Raw genomic sequence first — 18,601 nt, forward strand, 5'->3', positions numbered from 1 at the left:
TCTCCCCCCTCTCTCTCTCCTCTCCCCCCTTTCCCCGCCGCTGCCGCCTCCGACACCGCACCGCCCGTCGCCGCTACCCTCGTCGAGCTAGAGCTGCCTCTGCGGGCTTCCCCTGTTGGTGCCCGACTCCCTCACCTTCCTCGCGTCCTCAGGGCCCGAGGGCGCGGCGCGGTGACTGCGGCCCGCGGTCCTAGCGCGCCCCCGCCGCAGCCGTCCCCTACCTCGCCGCCGGCAACGAGGTGCTGACATTATCATCATCACCGTCATCGTGTCTTGGTGCGTCGACATTGCCTCCGCCGGGAGCGACGCTGTCGTTGACTTGCTTCTTGACAGCTCATGTGGGGGATCACACGGGCAGCCTAGGCCCGCGTCTCTGGTGATTGATTCCTAGGTAGTGGCCACGGCCTCGTGTTGCCTGCTCCAATTCGCCTTCTTGTACCAATCCACGCATAACAAGAACGTGATGCCAGGTCCTAACGTTTCTTCTCTTGTTTGGATTTGGCTAGTTGCCGTAATTTAGTTTGGGGAAAACTTTGCAATAGTCAAATTCCACGGAATTCTTGATTATGTGCTGCACTTGCCTCTTATCAAGATAATTTCTAGCAGTGAAGCATGATTCTCTTATGTCATGTAGTAGTATTTAGATGTTAAGATGCTGTGTGAATAAAAGCTAGGACCCGAGCTTACAAGTGGAAAAAAAGATCATACTCATGTTTTGCAGTACTAGGATGTCAATGTCATGTCATAGTATGTGCTGAATTTGAGCGTTCCTTGTTTTTAACCTTTTATTGTTGAATGGGTTATAGAATGGAACCTATTTCAATGGGTTTCTTTTTTAGTGCCGAAATTTATATTGATTCCACTTGATTGATTGGTAAAGCTTCTTGCTGGGAGTTCTTTTTTAGGAATATAGAGGAAAGGTATAGACGGGTAGCCTGATGGGATTTCTTCCTTGGGAGTCATAGGAACTGGTAGCAAATGAGAGCTCATCTATTTGGATGACCAGCCACCACCACAGCTTCTCTGCCACCTTTCAGGTATTGCTTTTGCTACTTAAGGATGTGATTTTATTATGTCAAATGTTTGAGTGCTATTTATATATGTTTCGGTTCATGTCTTGCTTCCGTTGTGCTTGTTAGCCGATGAGAGATGCCAGGTCCAACCAACCTGTTCCTTCCTGATTCTGATTTTATTGCTTTTGTTAGCATGCTAAGCAAGTTCATTCTGAGCTGACATCACTGTCTAAACTGGTATATGGGTAGGCTATCTGTTACTACTTCAGTGTTGATGAGATGAATTGATGTATGTTTCAGAGCTTTGGGAATTGATTTAGCATGGATTGTGTCGTGGTGCTGCAAACCACAGCCGGGTGGCGGAAGGCACCCGCCCTAGCCCAGAGTACATGGCTGTTGGGTCCCCGACAGGTGGGCCCAACGATATAGTATAAAATAACATACTGTTCATACATTATGGCGTCGCAGGCAAAGGAGATCTCTCTCCTGGATTCCCTTGCCTGCTCCTGGAGTCCCTCGTTCATCATGTCCAAGCGCTGTCTTGTCAGAACGGTGCCAGACGTAGCTAGTGGCGTCGTCTGCCACGTAGCTGGACGGGCTGTGTAGCTTGCGGCGTAGGCGGCATGATGGAAAAGTGATGTGCCGTCGTATCCATTTAATGCTGCAGACGGGCTCTGCGCGGGTGCGGCATAGGCGGCTACACTGTATACCTTGGTAATACGCGGTGCACAGTGAGGCCTGACAAAGGCTGTCCCGCGTCCGGCGGCGGCAGAGCACACCTCAGCCATCTGCATTAAATGCGGTGGGTGGGCGAGTCTTCCAGCGGAAGGCTCGCGCTCGAACCCGTGCCTCCAGGACACGTGGCGGCTACGGACCCCCACGCAGTATGGGAGATCCGGATGGACGTAGGAGGTCCCGGATCCCTATGGGGGGGTCCGAGGCCTCGGCTGTCGATACGGATCTTCCCTTCCTTAGGGGCACGTGGCGTCTCCGGACCCATCCCCAGGCGGAGAACAGGTCCGGGGCCATTGGCCTGGTGAGGAAGGAGCCTGGCCCATGGGCCTGGCTACTCCGTCCTTTGCGCGTAGTTACGGATAACTACGCGGGTCCTGCCTTACTGCAGTAGGAGTGGGTATCCCTGCTACAGGGTACCGACAGTGGCCCCCGGGCCCACCTTGGGGGAGGTACGAACCCGCAGGTGGGGCCACTACTGCGACTTGGCTCTGCATAGCTTGAAGCTTCCTACTGCAGGGGACTTGACCGGCTTTGACCATCTATCGGGTTGTTTGCTGCCTCATCGCTTCGCAACGGCTTACTGACTCATGGCCCCCACATACAGTGGTTCACCTCGTCACGCGCGCGACGCTCGGCATTGTTGCGGCCGGAATAAACGAGATATTTACTATCGCCGCAGTTCCCGAAAAGCTCGGCCACGCCAACGCTTAATACGTGCACGTCAGCTCAGCTTCCACCTCGCTTCGCACGCGGGCGACGGTTCAGATCCCGTCTTTTCACACCTTTGTTGGTTACCCGATCACCCCGACAGGTGGGCCTGGGCCCCCATGTCATGGACTGGGCGGTTAACACCAGGTGCAGGCGTCGCTTGAGTTCCGGCGACGGTTCCGGGGCGCGTCGGTTGAGTCAGGCTTTATAATGGGACGAACCGTATACCGCGGTTACTTTCCCGCATTCGCCTTCTTCCTTCCAACCTTTGCGCCCCTTTGCCTTCGAGCTTTCCTTGCCCCTTGCTCCCCCACGCAGGCTGCTCCTCACCTCCACCGAGAGATGGCATCCCTTGTTCATCCCCGCCGCTTCCAGACCGAGGAAGAGTTGAACACGGTGCGCCGCCTGCTTGGGTGGAGTGCACAGGAGACCGGCTGGGGGGTCCGAGCAGGCTCGGTTCCCCTTGGCAACCTCCGCGCCGGGGAGTTTGTGCTATTCACCTCGCACATCTCCACTGGCGTGGGACTGCCGATTTCTTCGTTCCTGCTACTGTTGCTGGAAGACTTCGGTCTCCAACTTCAGCACCTGATGCCCCACTCCCTCCTCCTGACGTCCATCTTCGTGCATTTGTGCGAGATGTTCGTGGGAGTGCGGCCCTGCGTCATCCTCTTCCGCTACTTCTTCATCCTGGTGAGGTCCGGAAGGAGCAAGGACGAAGTGGGGGGGGTACTACTTCCAGATGAGGAGTGACCTGTCGACTCCTTACATTCCTGGCCTTACTGGCGGGAAGTGGGAGGAATGGCGCAGGGATTGGGTGACCGCCACCACCGAAGCCAACGAGCGCCTCGCCCTGCCGACTGAGGGGCCCACCACCGACCGTGCATCCTGGAGGGCCAAGCCGTCCCTGCAGCCGGAATTCGACTCTGTGCTGGGCAAGATCAGGTCGCTGGTGGAGAGGGGCCTCACCTTGTAGCACGTGCTTGGAGATTTCCAGAAGCGCCGGATCGCCCCCCTGAAGCAGCGGCCGCGCCCTGCTTGGAGCTTCACCGGCCTTAACGACTGCAGCAGGACCCACCACGGAGAGGGGAGCGACCTGACCCAGGAAGCCTTGGAGGTCCTGGTGCGGAATGTGACGGGAGATGCCTTCATCCCGGAGAACCTGATCCTTCCTTAGGGTATTGTTCCCCTATGCGAGGACTCCGCGAGGGTGGCGGTGCTGGCTACCCTGCCAACTCTTGACGACGGGGGGCTGGCCCCACGCCAGACCGGAGGCGATCCGAACCGTGGGCTCCGGATCCCTGGAGCGTCCGGGGATCAAGCTACGCTGTGCGCTGTGGGGTCCGGTGCCACCACGAAGGGGAAGCAGTCCATGGCCAGTAGCGCCGCCACAGCCGGTTCCAGCCAGGTACAGAGTAGCTCTGGTGCATCGTCGGGGGATGCAGGCCGGCGCAGGCTACTCAGGGGTGACGGGACCCCAGTCACGGAGCCCGCCATGAAGCATCAGAGGACCGCTGAGGGCGCGGGCCAGGGTAGCACCCGGGCCACCGGCCCTCGCGGGTCCTCCGGGGCGACTGCGCCGCCACCATCGCCACCGAGAGATCCCTCCTGCCGGCAGCAACAGCAGCAGCAGCAGCCGCGGGAGCAGCCGCAGCGGGCGCGAGAGCGGCAACAGCAGCAACAAGTTCAGCCCCGAGTTGCGCCCGCGCCGCAGCCACGGGAGCAGCAGCAGCTGGAGGAGGAGCAGCCCCGGGTTGCGCCTGCATCGCCGCCGCGGGAGCAGCAACAGCAGCAGGAGCGGAGGTCGAGCCTCCGAGGATGCTGGGTACCCGGCACTTCTGGGTTAGTGTTACTCTGCTTTCTTCCCCTGTGCCAGGTGCTCTGCTTTTTGTTGAAGGCTTCTCCGCTTTGTTGCCAGGGCTCCTCGCTCCAGCAGTTCTTCTACCATCGCCGGCTCGTCGGTGCTGACAGGCGCGTCATTACCAAACTCAGCAGCACCTAACTCTGCAGCAGCAGGGGCGCCTGTGACGGGCACGGCAGGCGCAGCGGCGGCGGAGGCGCCGGTGCTGGGCACAGCCGCATCCGACACGGCGGCGGTGGAGGCGCCGGTGCTGGGCGTAGCCGTACCCGACGCAGCGACGACGAAGGCGCCGGTGCTGGGCGCAGCCGCATCCGACACGGCGGCGGCAGAGACGCCGGCGCTGGGCGCAGCCGCACCTGACGCAGCAACGGCGAAGGCGCCGGTGCTGGGCGCAGCTGCACCCAAGGCGGCGGCGGCGGAGGTGCCGGCGCTGGGCGCAGTCGCTCTTGATGCGGCGGAGGCGGAGGCACCGGTGCTGGGCGCGGCCACACCCGACGCGGCGGCGGCGGAGGCGCCGGTGCTGGCGCCACCGCCCCTGACGCAGCGGCGGCGGAGACGCCGATGCCGGGCGCTACCGCACCCGACGCACCGGCAGCGGAGACGCCGATGCCGGGCGCTGCCGCACCCGACGCAGCGGCGGCGGAGACGCCGGAGATGAGTGCTGCAGCGGAAGCTCCCACCTCCAGCTCCGATCCTGTTGCAAAGGAGGAGTTGGAGGTGGTCTTTGGCAGGCAGCTCCTGCAGCTCTAACTCCCGGAGGAGGAAGCGACTCCCCTTCCCCAGGTGCTGACCCAGGTCCGGCGGTCGATAGTGGACGCAACTTCCTCCACCGAGGCGGCCTTCTGGCAGGAGTGGTCTGCCCTGGAGAGCGAACGCCAGCGCCTCTCCAACTGGCACACCCGCCTGGAGGCGCACAGGAAGGCGGAAGCTTCCCGTGCTGCGGAAACCCAGTCAAAGCTCAAAGCCGACCAGGAGGCCTATCGAGCCAACCTTCTGAAGGTGTTCAACCGGGACCTTGCAGTATCGAGCCGGGAGAAGGCCCTGGCCCAGCGGGAGGAAACTTTTGCCTTGGAGGTTGTTGGCTTCGCGACTCAGCGGTCCGACCTCGAGACTCGCCTCGCGGCCCAGCAGTCCGAGCTGGAGACTCGCAGCCAGGGTCTCGAGGTCCGGAGGCAGGAGCTCGACGTCTTCTCTGCGACTCTGCAGGGATGGCGCGAGCAACTGCAAGAGAGAGCAGGCAAGCTGACTGTTGCCGAGGCGGAGCTGGAGGAGGATCGGAAGTCCCTCTATAAGCGGGAGGCCCACGCCACCGGCATAGAGAAGGAACTTGGGCGTCAGCGGGACTCCCTCAAGAAGCTGGAAGAGTGGTCGGAGAAGAGGAAGGCCGAGCTCGAGGAGAGGTCCCGCGAGGTGGAGGTGGCCAAGGCGGCTCTGGACACCCGGGTGCAAGAGGCGGTCCTGGAGGCGGTCCGGAAGCACCAGGAGGACCAGCGTGTGGAGGCCCAGCGGATCGCTGACTGGGCGATCGAAGCGAGCCTAGCACTGGTGCCACTTGGAATGAGCCCAATCCAGGTGGCGGAGCCGCCAGCTTCGATAGCTGACGCCCTCCCAATGCTGAATTCTGCTTCGGATAGGCTCCAGTGTCTGGGGCCGGTCCTTGCTGGCCAGCTCGAAGCTGAGGGTCGCGAGCTGATCCGGATGGTGGAAGAGCACATCTTGACCTGCCTCCGGAGCCACGACCCGGCCATCTCGCTGGCGCCCGTGGTCGATGGCCCTGTAGCGGAGACGGAGGCCGCCGCTCGAGATAGCGTGCAGGAGGTCGTCGACTTCGTTGCCGCCTACTTCAAGCGGGAGCCTGCAGACCCTTGAGCTGGGCATTGTATCTTTGTATCTTTTGCATTATGTAACAACATTGTACTAGTTGAAATTTTGGAATAGAAGAAACTTCAACTTAGCTTTTTGTTAGTTGTTGGTTTGTGGTATACAGCACCCCGGCGCCCTGGCCCCCTGGCGGATAGGTTCAGTTGATTGGACCTGTCTACCACCTGAGCTGTAGAAGATGCTCCGGACATCCTTGGGCATAGGTGCCGCATAGTTTGCAGACTGAGCGAGTGTCTTATGCCTTTCCCTGCGTAGCAGAAAATTCTACAGAGAGAAGAATCAACTTGCTCGCATGCTAGAAATGATACTGCGACTTAGCTGCTTGACGTATGCAGATGTCGTGGCATAAAGCGAATGTCCCGGCCCCCTGGGAGATAGTCTCAGTTGTTTTTGAGTCTGTCTACCACCGAGACTGGATCTTGATCTGCATGAAACTTTAAAGTGGATGCCGGGACCCCCTGGTAGGTAGGCTCAATGGTTGAGGCTGGCTACCACCATTCAAGGTTTGGCCTGTGTACCACTTCAAAGTTACAGCTTTGTAGCAGGCCCGTGCGAGCTATTCTGGACCGGCGCCCAGTCTAGTACAAGGTCCGGAGCTCCAGATATACAGGTCCGGGCACTTCAGTGTTTGTTACAGAGTGGTGGAGTGTGTAGGCTTAGGGTGCGAGACCAGGCTAAGGCGCTGCACAGGGCTCCGGACCACTCCAGGAAACAACACGAGTTCTCCGGACCTAGATCTGATGCTCCAGACCCTTCCTAGGAGTGGGTGAGGTCACTTTGTCGTATTCGATCCTTTGAGATATGGAGCTGGACATGCCGTGTAGGACTGAGGAATCCAATTCTTGAGCTAGAAGGAGGTCCGAGCCCCTAATTACCCGGCTCTAGGTACTAGAGCACTCGTTACAGGGCGGTGGAGTGTGTAGGCTTTTGGGTACGGAACCGGCTAAGCGGCTACACAGGACTCCGGACCACCCCAGGAAACAAGCACCCCATCTCCAGAGCAGGTCCCTAGGGGTTCGGACCCCTCCCCAGTAGCAAGATGGTCCGGTATCTGTACGGCACTCCAGCAACTCAATACAGATCTTAGTTGTAGCGACAAGAGTGGAAGTCCGCACGGGGGTTAGAAAGGACAAAAACTCGAGAATTAGAAAGCGAATTTAAATTTTGACACAAAGACAGGACTGGGAGAAAGTCTTTCCTTTGCAATCTTGATGTACATGGCTTGCGCGATGGATGCCAGAGGCCGGGTTTACGAGATCGGACCTCTACCGCTTTGAGCCGCGCGTTAGCCGACGGTGCGATGGATGCCAGAGGTCGGGTTTACGAGGGTGGCCCCCAACCGCTCTGGGCCGCACACTAACTCTATCTTATTACAAAGGAAAAGTTTATTTCCCTGCTCTGCCTAGGTGTAAAACTTACGCAAATGCTCTATGTTCCATGGGTTGGGCAGCGGCACTCCATCTTTTGTGGCGAGGCGAACGCATCCGGGCCGGCATACCTCTGTAACCTGGAAGGGTCCCTCCCAGCTGGGGGAAAGTTTGTGGAGCCCTGCTCGGCTCAGGATCCGTCTGAGGACGAGGTCGCCAGCCCGGAGCTCCCTACTGTGCACGAACCGTTGATGATAGCGCCGGAGCGCCTGGTTGTAGGGTGCATTTCGGATTGCTGCTCGCCATCTTCGTTCGACAACGAAGTCCACGTCGTCATGCCGCAGCTGCTCCTGCATGGATTCGTCAAAAGCCTGGACCCGTGGTGAGCCCAGGTGAATTTCTGGGGGAAGGCATGCTTCAGCCCCGTAGACCAGGAAGAATGGAGTCTCCTCGGTGGCTCGGTTGGGTGTCGTCCGGTTGCCTCATAGTACGCACGGAAGCTCGTCAACCCATTTGGCACCATGCTTCTTCAAGCAGTTGTAGGTGCGGGTCTTGAGTCCCCTGAGGATCTCTGCATTCGCTCTCTCAACCTGTCCATTGCTGCGGGGATGTGCCACGGACGCAAAGCATAGCTGGATGCCGATGTCCTCACAGTACTCTTGGAAGAGTCTGCTTTTGAATTGGGTCCCGTTGTCCGCGATGATGCGGTTTGGGACGCCAAATCTGCACACAATGGACTTGAGGAATGCGACTGCTGATTTCTTAGTAATATTCACCACAGGGGTAACCTCCGGCCACTTTGTGAATTTGTCGATGGCGACATAGAGGAATCGGTACCCGCCGATAGCCTGGGGGAATGGCCCCAAGATATCCACACCCCACACAGTGAATGGCCATGAGGGCGGAATCATCTGCAGAGCTTGAGCCGGTGTGTGTATTTGCTTTGCATGGAATTGGCATGCTTTGCAGGACCTTACCAGCTCAACCGCATCCTGGAGTGTTGTTGGCCAGTAGAAGCCATGCCAAAAGGCCTTGCCAACAAGCATGCGAGATGAGGAATGACTTCCACACTCGCCTCCATGGATCTCCGCGAGCAACTCGCGGCCCTCTCCCTGGAAAATGCACCGCATGAGGACACCATTGGCGCCACGGCGGTAGAGATCCCCTTCTACCACCGCGTAGCGTTTAGCCAATCGGACTATGCGCTCAGCGGACACATCGTCATCAGGGAGGATGTTATCTTTCAGGTAGCCCCGGATCTCGGAGATCCATGCATCGGGAGCTTCCTGAGTAGGTGGGAGTGGCTCAACGAGGTCACCAGGATCCTCAACAGAGCACACAGCCCAGGTTGGGCACCATAGGTGGGATGCCACCGGGATTGCTAGCTTCGAGGTGCTAGCTTGATCCCCTTCACCCAGTTCAGCAGGCTGGGTGGTAGGTCTCAGCAGCCGTCTCTCGAAGACGCCCTCGGGCACGGATGCCCAGGTAGATGCTCTTGCAGAGAGATCATCTGCTGCTGTGTTGAGTTCGCGGGGAACATGTTGCAGTTCCAGGGCGTCGAAGTCCTTCTCGAGCTTCCTCACGTGCATGAGGTATGCCGCGAGTTGGGGATTGTTGCAACTGCAATCCCCTCGGACCTGCTTGATGATTAGCTGGGAATCGCCCTTCACCAGAAGCTGTCGGACCCCCAATGAGAGGGCTTGCGTCAGGCCAAAGATCAGAGCTTCGTACTCCGCCATGTTGTTGGTGGCCTTGAACTCAAGGTGCACCATGTACTTCAGCTGATCTCCGTTTGGGTCGATGAGGACAACACCAGCTCTGGCCCACTTCTCGCAGGCGGACCCATCGAAGAAGAGTGTCCAGTGGGGCTCGGTGAAGACTGGTGTCCTGATTTTCGGCTCCGGGGGTCCGGCGTTGACGTCCGGACCCCCAGAATTGCTTGGGGAAGGAGTCCACTCCACTATGAAATCAGCCAGGATCTGGCTCTTGACTGCATGGCGAGACTGGAAGTCCAGTTGGAACTCAGCCAGCTCTGCCGCCCACTTGGCGATATTGCCTGTGGCGTTGGAGTTGTGCAGGATCGCTCTTAACGGGTAAGAGGTCACTACGACAACTCGGTGTGCCTGAAAGTAGTGGCGCAGTTTCCTAGACGCTATAAGTATCGCGTAGATAAGTTTATGCGTCTCAAGATACCTGGCCTTCGCCTCATGGAGGACTTCGCTGACATAGTAAACTGGCTTTTGGACGGTCCGGACCCTGGTTACCGGGTCCGGTTCGCCCCCTTTCACCATGTCTGGTCCTTGGTCCCCCAGCGGCTCTGGGTTCCCACTGGGATGAGGCTCCCCCGGACCCCCTTGTGCGGGGTTTGGCCCTTCAGGCTGGGGTGAGGCTGACGGGCCCCCGTGTCCGGGGTCCGGCTCACCACCCTTGGCCGGGGAGACCCTGGTGTTCCCCTGGCGAGCCTGCTCCGTCCTTTCGGTGACCAGCACCATGCTAACTGCCTCCGCAGATGCAGCAAGATACAGAAACAACGGCTCACCGGGCTCTAGAGCCACCAATACTGGCAGCGAGGTGAGGTGCTACTTCAGTTCCTGGAAGGCCTGTTCAGCCTCTTCGGTCCAAGAAAATGGACCGGACCACCTCAATAGCTTGAAGAAGGGAAGGGCCCTCTCAGCCAGCCTCGATATGAAGCGGCTAAGAGCAGCGAGAGATCCAGTAAGCTTCTGGACGTCCTTGATGCGGCCAGGAGGCCTCATCGCTTCGATCGCCTTGATCTTGGCTGGGTTTGCCTCGATGCCTCGATGTGAGACCAGGAAACCAAGCAGCTTCCCTGCTGAGACGCCGAAGATGCACTTCTCGGGGTTCAGCTTCGTGCGCGTGGCGCGGAGCTGGTCGAAGACGAGGGACAGGTCCTCCACTAGTGTTGACCCTACCTTAGTCTTGACCACAATGTCATCGACATAAACCTCAACAATATCTCTAATTAGATTACAGAAGGTTTTGTTCATAGCTCGTACAAACGTGGGTAAGGCATTCCTTAGACCATATGGCATGACAATGTAGCAATAAAGCCCATCTACTGTTACAAAGGCAGTATGCTTCCTATCCTCTCTAGACATCTGAATCTGGTGGAAACCAGAGTATGCATCTAGGAAAGACAAAAGGTCACACCCGGAGGTGGAGTCCACGATCTGATCGATACATGGAAGGGGATAGGGGTCTCTAGGGCATGCCTTGTTGAGGCTGGTGTAGTCGATGCACATCCGAAGCTTCCCGTTGGCCTTTGGGACGACGACCGGATTGGCCAACCACTCAGGGTGGTGGACCTCCTCGATGAAGCCAGCGTCTAGGAGCTTGCGGACTTCTTCGCGGATGAAGTTCTACCGCTCCACGGACTGCTTCCGAGGCTTTTGGTGCACCGGCGTGGCGTCGGGGTAGATCCTCATATTGTGCTCGATCACTTCCCTGGGGATCCCGGGCATCTGTGACGGTTCCCAGGCGAACACGTCGACATTTGCCCGGAGGAAAGCGATGAGTGCGTCTTCCTATTTCTCCTCCAGGTTCCCCGCGATGCGGGTGGTCCTGGTGGAGTCCGCTCCAATCTGCACCGTCTTCACGGGAACATGGTCCGGATCGGACAGTTGGACCTTGGGAGCCTTTGTAGGTGCCCTGGGTTGCGAGGTGGATGGATCCTCCTCGGAACATGCAGCCTCTGCCGCCAGAGCATGCAGTCTCTCAACTGCAGCGACGGCAGCGGTGCGGTCGCCCTGCACGGTGAGGACTCCGGCAGGAGAAGGCATCTTCAAGACCAAATACCCGTAATGAGCAATGGCCATGAAGCGGTAGAGTGCCGGTCGGCCAATGATGGCGTTAAATGGGAGGTTCACCTCCGCAACATCGAACAGAACGCTCTCTGTGCGGAAGTTCTCCTCGGTCCCGAACGTGACCGGCAATGTGATGCTCCCCAGAGGGAACACCGGATGTGGGCCCACTCCGGAGAATGGGCGAGAGGGAGTCAGCTTGGACTCCGGGATCTGCAGCTGCTTGAACACTGCATAGCTGATGACGTTGAGGCCAGCCCCACCGTCGATCAGCACGTGATAGAGCCTCATGTTGGATATGACAGGAGCGGTGACTAGAGGTAGTACACCAGCTCCGGCCATATTCTCCGGGCAGTCGGATGGCCCGAAAGAGATGGTGGTGTTCATCCACCTCTGGTGCGGCGCCGCCTTCGGGACCCCCGGCTTCACCGAAAGGACCTCTCGGCGAATGGTCTTCACGTCCCGCCGGGAGACAAGCTCCCAGCTTCTGCCGTACATTACGTACAGCTTCTTGCGGCAGTCGCCGTTGCCGGAATCGGAGTCGTCGTCGTGGTAGACGCCCTTCAGCTCCCGAGCGGGGGACTGGTACCCCAGCTCCTTCTCCCCAGCAGCGGCTCCGCTATCAGAGGCTTTCTCCTTGCCAGGCCGCTGGCGAGGAGGGGGTGAACCATCCTTGGAGGACTGCTCACGCCGCCCACTGACCAGCTTCGCGAGCTTCTGGATCTCGCGGCAGTCAGTGGCGCTGTGGCGAGCGGTGGGATGCACTTGGCATGAACCTCCGCTTCCACCTTGCGGGCGAGGGCGTTTGCCATGGGCATTCTGGCCCCCAGCCGCTGCTGCTGCTGCTGCCGGCGCCGCTGCTGGCGCTGCTGCTGCAATGACTGGTCCGCCAGAATGCGGCTCCCCACGACTCCAGTTCTTGTTCTTCTTCTTCTTGCCACCGCCCTGAGCGGTAGCACCGGAGCCACCAGCCTTGGCGTCTCCGTCATGGGGGGCTGAGTGCCATGCACGGCCCTCAGCGGCCCTGGCACACTTGTCTGCCAGGGAGAAAAGCGTAGTGACGCTTTCCACCTCGTGCGTCGCGAGCCTCTCGAGCATCTTCTCGTCACGTACCCCCTAGCGGAAAGCAGTGATAATAGATGCATCTGAGATACGAGGAATGGTACCCCGTACCTTGGTGAAGCGCGAGATGAAGGCCCGGAGCGTTTCTCCGGGTTTTTGCCTCACGGCGTGAAGGTGTGCCTCCACACCATGCTGCTGGTATGCGCTGGCGAAGTTCGCTGTGAACCTCGCACAGAGCTCTTCCCAGGACTGGATCGTCCCAGGTGTGAGGTTCATGAGCCAAGTCTGGGCTGGCCCAGACAAAGCTACATGAAAGTAGCTCGCCATGATGGCGCCGTTACCACCAGCCACTGTGATGGCGGTAACGTACACCTGCAGGAATTCCGACGGGTTAGTGGTACCGTCGTACTTCTCCGGCAGGTGCGGGCGGAACTTGGACGGCCATGCCATGGCGCGGAGGTGCTCCGCCAGCGCAGCACAGCCCACCCCAGCCACTGGTGCGCCTGACTGTATCTGGGCGTTCACCGGGGGCTTGGGCGCCACCACGTCCAAGTCGGTGTTGAGGTTGCGGCCCTCAATGTTAAGACGGCGCTCTCGCGCCCTCTCAACGGAGATGCGGGCATCCTCTCCCGCGCGTCGGCGGTTGAGCTCCGCCCGCAAGTCTTCTGTTCGTGCACCCCTCACGGTGGTGGAGCGCAAGGACGCCGACGCACCGCCCTGACGCTGGCAGTAAGGTACTACCGTGTTGCCGGGCGGAGGTCGTTGCCCAGTCCTTGCAGAACTGGGGGAGGCCTGAGCCAGATGGAGGAGACGGTCAACGTCGTCCCGCCACTGCCTCAGGGCGTCTGGCGAGGCTGCCTCAGCCGGGGGGTTGCGAAGCAACTCCCTAGCCGCTGCCAGCGCTCCGCCGCTCGCAGCTTGTGAGGGGGCTGGGGGCCCTTGATGGGCGCCCTGATTCTTGCCGGCGAGCAGCACGCGCCGCCGCCGACGGTGGCTGCTCCACAGGCACAGTTGCCCCTGGAGCAGGGACGCGAGAGGCGTGTGGCGTGGAGGACACCACACCCTCTGTCATCTCTACGTCGTCCACACGAACCATGGAGACGAAGAAGAGATGAACTGCGACCAGCTAAACGCCCCTACCTGGCGCGCCAAATGTCGTGGTGCTGCAAACCACAGCCGGGTGGCGGAAGGCACCCGCCCTAGCCCAGAGGGTGTGTACTCGGGGGTTAGCTAGTCCTAGTTCGATCTCCCTCAAGAACACGATGAACACAGCAAGATTTAGAGTGGTTCGGGCCGCCGGAGCGTAATACCCTACGTCCACTATGTGTTGTATTGCCTTGCCTCGAGAGAGTTCGAGAGAGCTTGTGCGTTGTGTGACCGTTCTAGTCTGCTTGTCGTGCACAGCGAGCGCCTCCCTTTTATATCTCAAGGGAGGCGCGTACATGGCTGTTGGGTCCCCGACAGGTGGGCCCAACGATGTAGTATAAAATAACATACTATTCATACATTATGGCATCGCAAGCAAAGGAGATCTCTCTCCTGGATTCCCTTGCCTGCTCCCGGAGTCCCTCGTTCATCATGTCCAGGCGCTGTCTTGTCGGAACGGTGCCAGACGTAGCTAGTGGCGTCGTCTGCCACGTAGCTGGACGGGCTATGTAGCTTGTGGCGTATGCGGCATGATGGAAAAGTGCCGTGCCGTCGTATCCATTTAATGCTGCAGACAGGCTCTGCGCAGGTGCGGCACAGGCGGCTACAATGTGTACCTTGGTAATACGCGGTGCACAGTGAGGCCTGACAAAGGCTGTCCCGCGTGCCGCGGCGGCAGAGCACGCCTCAGCCATCTGCATTAAATGCGGTGGGTGGGCGAGTCTTCCAGCGGAAGGCTAGCACTCGAACCCGTGCCTCCGGGACACGTGGCGGCTCCGGACCCCCACGCAGTATGGGAGGTCCGGATGGACGCAGGAGGTCCCGGACCCCTATGGGGGGTCCGAGGCCTCGGCTGTCGACACAGAGCTTCCCTTCCTTAGGGGCACGTGGCATCTCCGGACCCATCCCCAGGCGGAGAACAGGTCCGGGGCCATTGGCCTGGTGGGGAAGGAGCCTGGCCCGTGGGCCTGGCTACTCCGTCCTTTGCGCGTAGTTACGGATAACTACGCGGGTCCTGCCTTACTGCAGTAGGAGTGGGTATCCCTGCTACAGGGTACCGACAGATTGATTGTGGGAAAGGGAAATGTTATTTTAAGCTCAATTTTTCCATGATACCATGTAAACATTTTGACACTACAAAATGAGCTCCTGCAAATTCAGTTGGTTTCAAGGATCTATTATGGTACTGCTAACCAGTGGTGCATCCAGTTAATCATAAACTTTTTTTGGTTGAATATGTTGTTTATGTCCAAAATATTATATCTGAATACCTGCACTACTCTAAATCTGTTGGAGAAATTTACATAGGTTTAGTATTATGGATACTAACCTTTTTCCTTTCTGAATTTCTCTGGTCAAGTTTGCAGAGTTTAATGTTCTTTGCGTGTTTAAATTTTCATCACAGCTTACGGAAACGCGAAAGGAGGATGGCTAGGCCTCCTATTGCTGCCATTTTTGGGTGGCAGTTACATTGCACCAGCTTACTTCAAGATGTGTGCAGATAGTTTGTTGAATATTAAGGCGTACCCAGATGTTTGACAATGCAGAAATCTGCAAGATTTAAATCAGGCATTGGCCTCTTTCTATTGATGCTTGGCAGCTAGCTCCTCAATACAGGATAAACTGATATGGGAGATTCGTTCATGCTCTACCACAACCTTGTCCTCTGCTTAAAATTTTACAGGAATCTGAATCCTAGGTTTACTCAAGATCTTAAAATCTTTATTACAGATGAATAATATAATATAAAACATCTCTATTTTTTAAATCTTGTCCAAACATGCCTTTAAATGTATGAGTCTGCTTTCTATCTATGTAGCACAGATACGGATACGCGTATCGGTATAAGAAGGATACGGATACGCGGATACAGCAATTTCCTAAAAAAACCCGATACACGGATACGTTTTACTATTTTTTAAATAAATAAATAATGGCACATATTAAGTTTGTAAAAGCAATAAATTACCTTGCAATAGCAATTACCAGCCAAAGCAAAGACCGGTTCCAATTGTGATGTCCAATTGTCCATTCTCGAGCTCTCTTTCTCCAAGTCCAGAGTTACCATAAATTCAAAACATAGCAGCAGCTCTCAAATATCCGTCCTATCCTTCTCTCACACTCTCATTCCTCTACTCTCTTCCTCTACTTCTCTTCCCCACCGAACTCTCCCCTTCCTATTTCCCCCTCCGCCCCGTCCCTTCCCATCTTCCACCACCGGCCCCTCCACCCTCTTCCCCCTCTGCTGCAGGCTGCAGCGTGGGGCAGGCAAGAGCGCGGAGGAAGGGAGCAGCGGCGGGCACACGGGCAGCCGGCTCGCAGGGCCGCGGCGGCGCGCAGGCAGCGGGCGCGCGTGGCCGGTGCGGGCGCAGCGGCGGCCGGCGCGCAAGGCAGGCGCGGTCGCGGCTGACGGGAGCAGCATCGGGTGCACGGGCAGCCGGCTCGCAGGGCCGCGGCGGCGCGCAGGCAGTGGGCGCGGCTGTCGACGGCTTGCGGGGCTGCGGCTGTCGGCGAGTTCGCTGGAGCTTGGATCCGCGTGGCTGGAGCCTGGATCCGCATCGTTGGCGGCCGGCGAGCAGGGACGGACACGCCGTTGGATACGTCGCCGTTGGATACGTATCCGTTCGTGAGTTTCTAGCATCACTGTTTAGGGATACGCGGACACGCCGTGGATACGTATCCCAGCCGTATCCCAGGCGTATCCGTGTCGGATACGTATCCGACACGGGATACGCCCCTTCCCTGCCGTATCCGTGTTTCTGAGCTTTCTATTATGATGGTGTTCCTACCTCTTGCCTGATCTTCGTACTGAAGTATTGTTGTCATCACAGGTAAACCCTGATATGGTTCCAGAGTATAAATCAAATATGGTACAAAGGCATTTCATCTCAGCTAGGAGACACATCATAAGGTAAGTTTGTAAAAGAAAATATGGTTAAATGTGATATGTATTACTTTAAGATGTGGATTGTTCACCAGTAAACTATTTCCAAGTAATCATAATATATTCTACATACATTTAAATTTGTTCATGACGATACCGTTAGTACATTCTTTATCGAAAATCTTGCCAATTTAGCACATCATGCTTTCCCTTATATATAGGTTTATTATTAAATTTGCTTCTTGCCAATCTATACTGTTGATTGAACATTGTGTCACATGGAGAACCAATCTAGACCAACCGATCAAGATTATGCCCAAGGTTACAAGATCATGTTTACAGATTGCTTCACGTTTCTGATAGCCTCTCAGGTACAGCTCATGAGTTCATACTTTTATTCAGTTTTGAGATAAGTGTTGTGTAGGAATGTTGCCAAACACAAAACTTGTAGTTCATAATGCTGTTTAATTGTGTTGCAGGACTCACTGGATGCACTAAATGAGATTCTTAAAGAACATGTACCAATGAACCATTTCAGACCAAAGTGAGCATCACACATATTCACTTGTAATTTTGTTTTCTGAATATCTTTTTAATTGGGGTATCCTGATTCCTGACTTGGTTGATAGCTAGATTGTTACTAATTGCGTACTTACCTTCTTACTAAGATATTTTTTTGGTAGTATTTTAGTGGATGGATGCCAACCATATTCGGAGGACCCATGGAAAATCATAAAGATAAACAACCTAATATTTTAAGGCGTGAAGCTATGCAACCATTGCAAGGTAAGATACTGTCACTAATACTCTCCTAGCTTTAATTTGAAATTGATTATGCAGTTTACTTCAGCACTTGATTAGTGTAATTATTCAGTCAGTTTATGTCTTTCAAGAGCCCAATATGCTAGACATTGTTGTAATGACTAATGCACGAACAAATGAGGTGATGGTGACTGCCAATATTCATTCGGTTCTTTTTAGAAAATATATCATTGCCACGTGTAAACATTAACTTTAAATATAAAATTCGTATTCATGATTTTTTTTTTAAACATGTGCGCGCTCTACGGTGACCGGTCCTACGTGCCGAGCCTCGTCCTCTCCATGCGGTACCTGCACGGCACGCTCGCCGCAATGGAGTTCCAGGGGAGCGTCAAGGTCTCCTCCGCGCATGCCTCTTCCGTGCTTGCGATGCCGCCGGCCCTCGGGGTGCCGTCGCCCTCAAGCTTGCCGCTCCTCGTCGCCGCAGCCCGCTTCCCGCTGAGTCTGCACAGCGTGTTGTTAGGCGACGACGCGGCGGGCTCCTCGTCCTCGCAGCTGCCCATCCGGGCCTCCCCGGCCGTGGTTCACGTCGAACCCGCGTACGAATGGCATCTCGTTGCAGGGACACGCCGTCGCCGTCTCCCAGTTCCACATCGGTAACCGGCTGCATTGCCTGCCGCCGGCATTGTAGCAGGTCAGCTCCACGCTGCCTTCCCTTATCTTTCCTTGTGGATTTTGCTCTCTATATTGCCAGGATCTGGTGGGCTAATATTCGCTTCGTTAGGGAATCAGTTAGCAACTGAAAAGGAGGATCTTTTTCAGGTAGACCTTTACAAGTTTAGATTTGGAATCATTAGGTGTTTTCAAATACAATTTTGGGATATGTCTTTTTGGCATCTAGGTGTTCTCAAATTCAATTTTGGGACGATATGCCTTATTTGCATCTGCTGTTTCCAAAGTTCCTTGTTTTTTGAACGAGATAGTGAGCTTAGTACATTAAGCATGAGAGCTTATAACTGGCTCATTTTTCAGCTGGGTGCTTACCAATTGCTGTGGCTGCGGTACCATTGAAGGTTAATTTGGTCGACCTTGTGACAGGATTATCACCTGCTCTAGCTTCCTTTTTCTCTGTTTGCTAACAAAAAAAAAAGTCTAACGACAAGATGATCCATATGTGCAATTTGTGCTTGTTTCGATCTGTTTTGGTCAATTCTTGCTTCTTCTCTTAAATGAACGAGCAGCACTCCTGCTTACTTTTTAAAATAAAAAACTTCTCTGAACACATTGTTATATCGGCATCTTCCTACCTGACAAAGGGTTGCAGGGTAGTTTAGTGTGTCCATTATATGTTCTAGTGACAAATT

The 18,601-nt window shown here is 56.2% G+C and overlaps 1 protein-coding gene across 38 annotated transcripts in view; it reads left to right on the top strand.

The window, feature by feature from the left end:
* Nucleotides 1-18,601, top strand: part of LOC120673732 (mitochondrial amidoxime reducing component 2-like) — a 25,961-nt gene continuing 7,360 nt past the window's right edge. For 5 of the 38 annotated variants that reach the window (XR_005674800.1, XR_005674806.1, XR_005674799.1 and 2 more), the window contains exons 1-5: nucleotides 3-1,037; nucleotides 16,423-16,502; nucleotides 16,697-16,846; nucleotides 16,955-17,019; nucleotides 17,159-17,931. Coding sequence is in view for 8 of the 38 variants with exons in the window: in XM_039954717.1 (XP_039810651.1) it covers nucleotides 999-1,037; nucleotides 16,423-16,502; nucleotides 16,771-16,846; nucleotides 16,955-17,019; nucleotides 17,167-17,290 (384 nt within the window). In the remaining 30 variants the exon portion in view is untranslated. The other 33 variants (XR_005674779.1, XR_005674780.1, XR_005674781.1 and 30 more) reach the window with 25 other exon arrangements.

This window comes from Panicum virgatum, chromosome 5N (genome assembly GCF_016808335.1).
Source record: "Panicum virgatum strain AP13 chromosome 5N, P.virgatum_v5, whole genome shotgun sequence".
Classification (NCBI taxonomy): Eukaryota; Viridiplantae; Streptophyta; class Magnoliopsida; order Poales; family Poaceae; genus Panicum; species Panicum virgatum.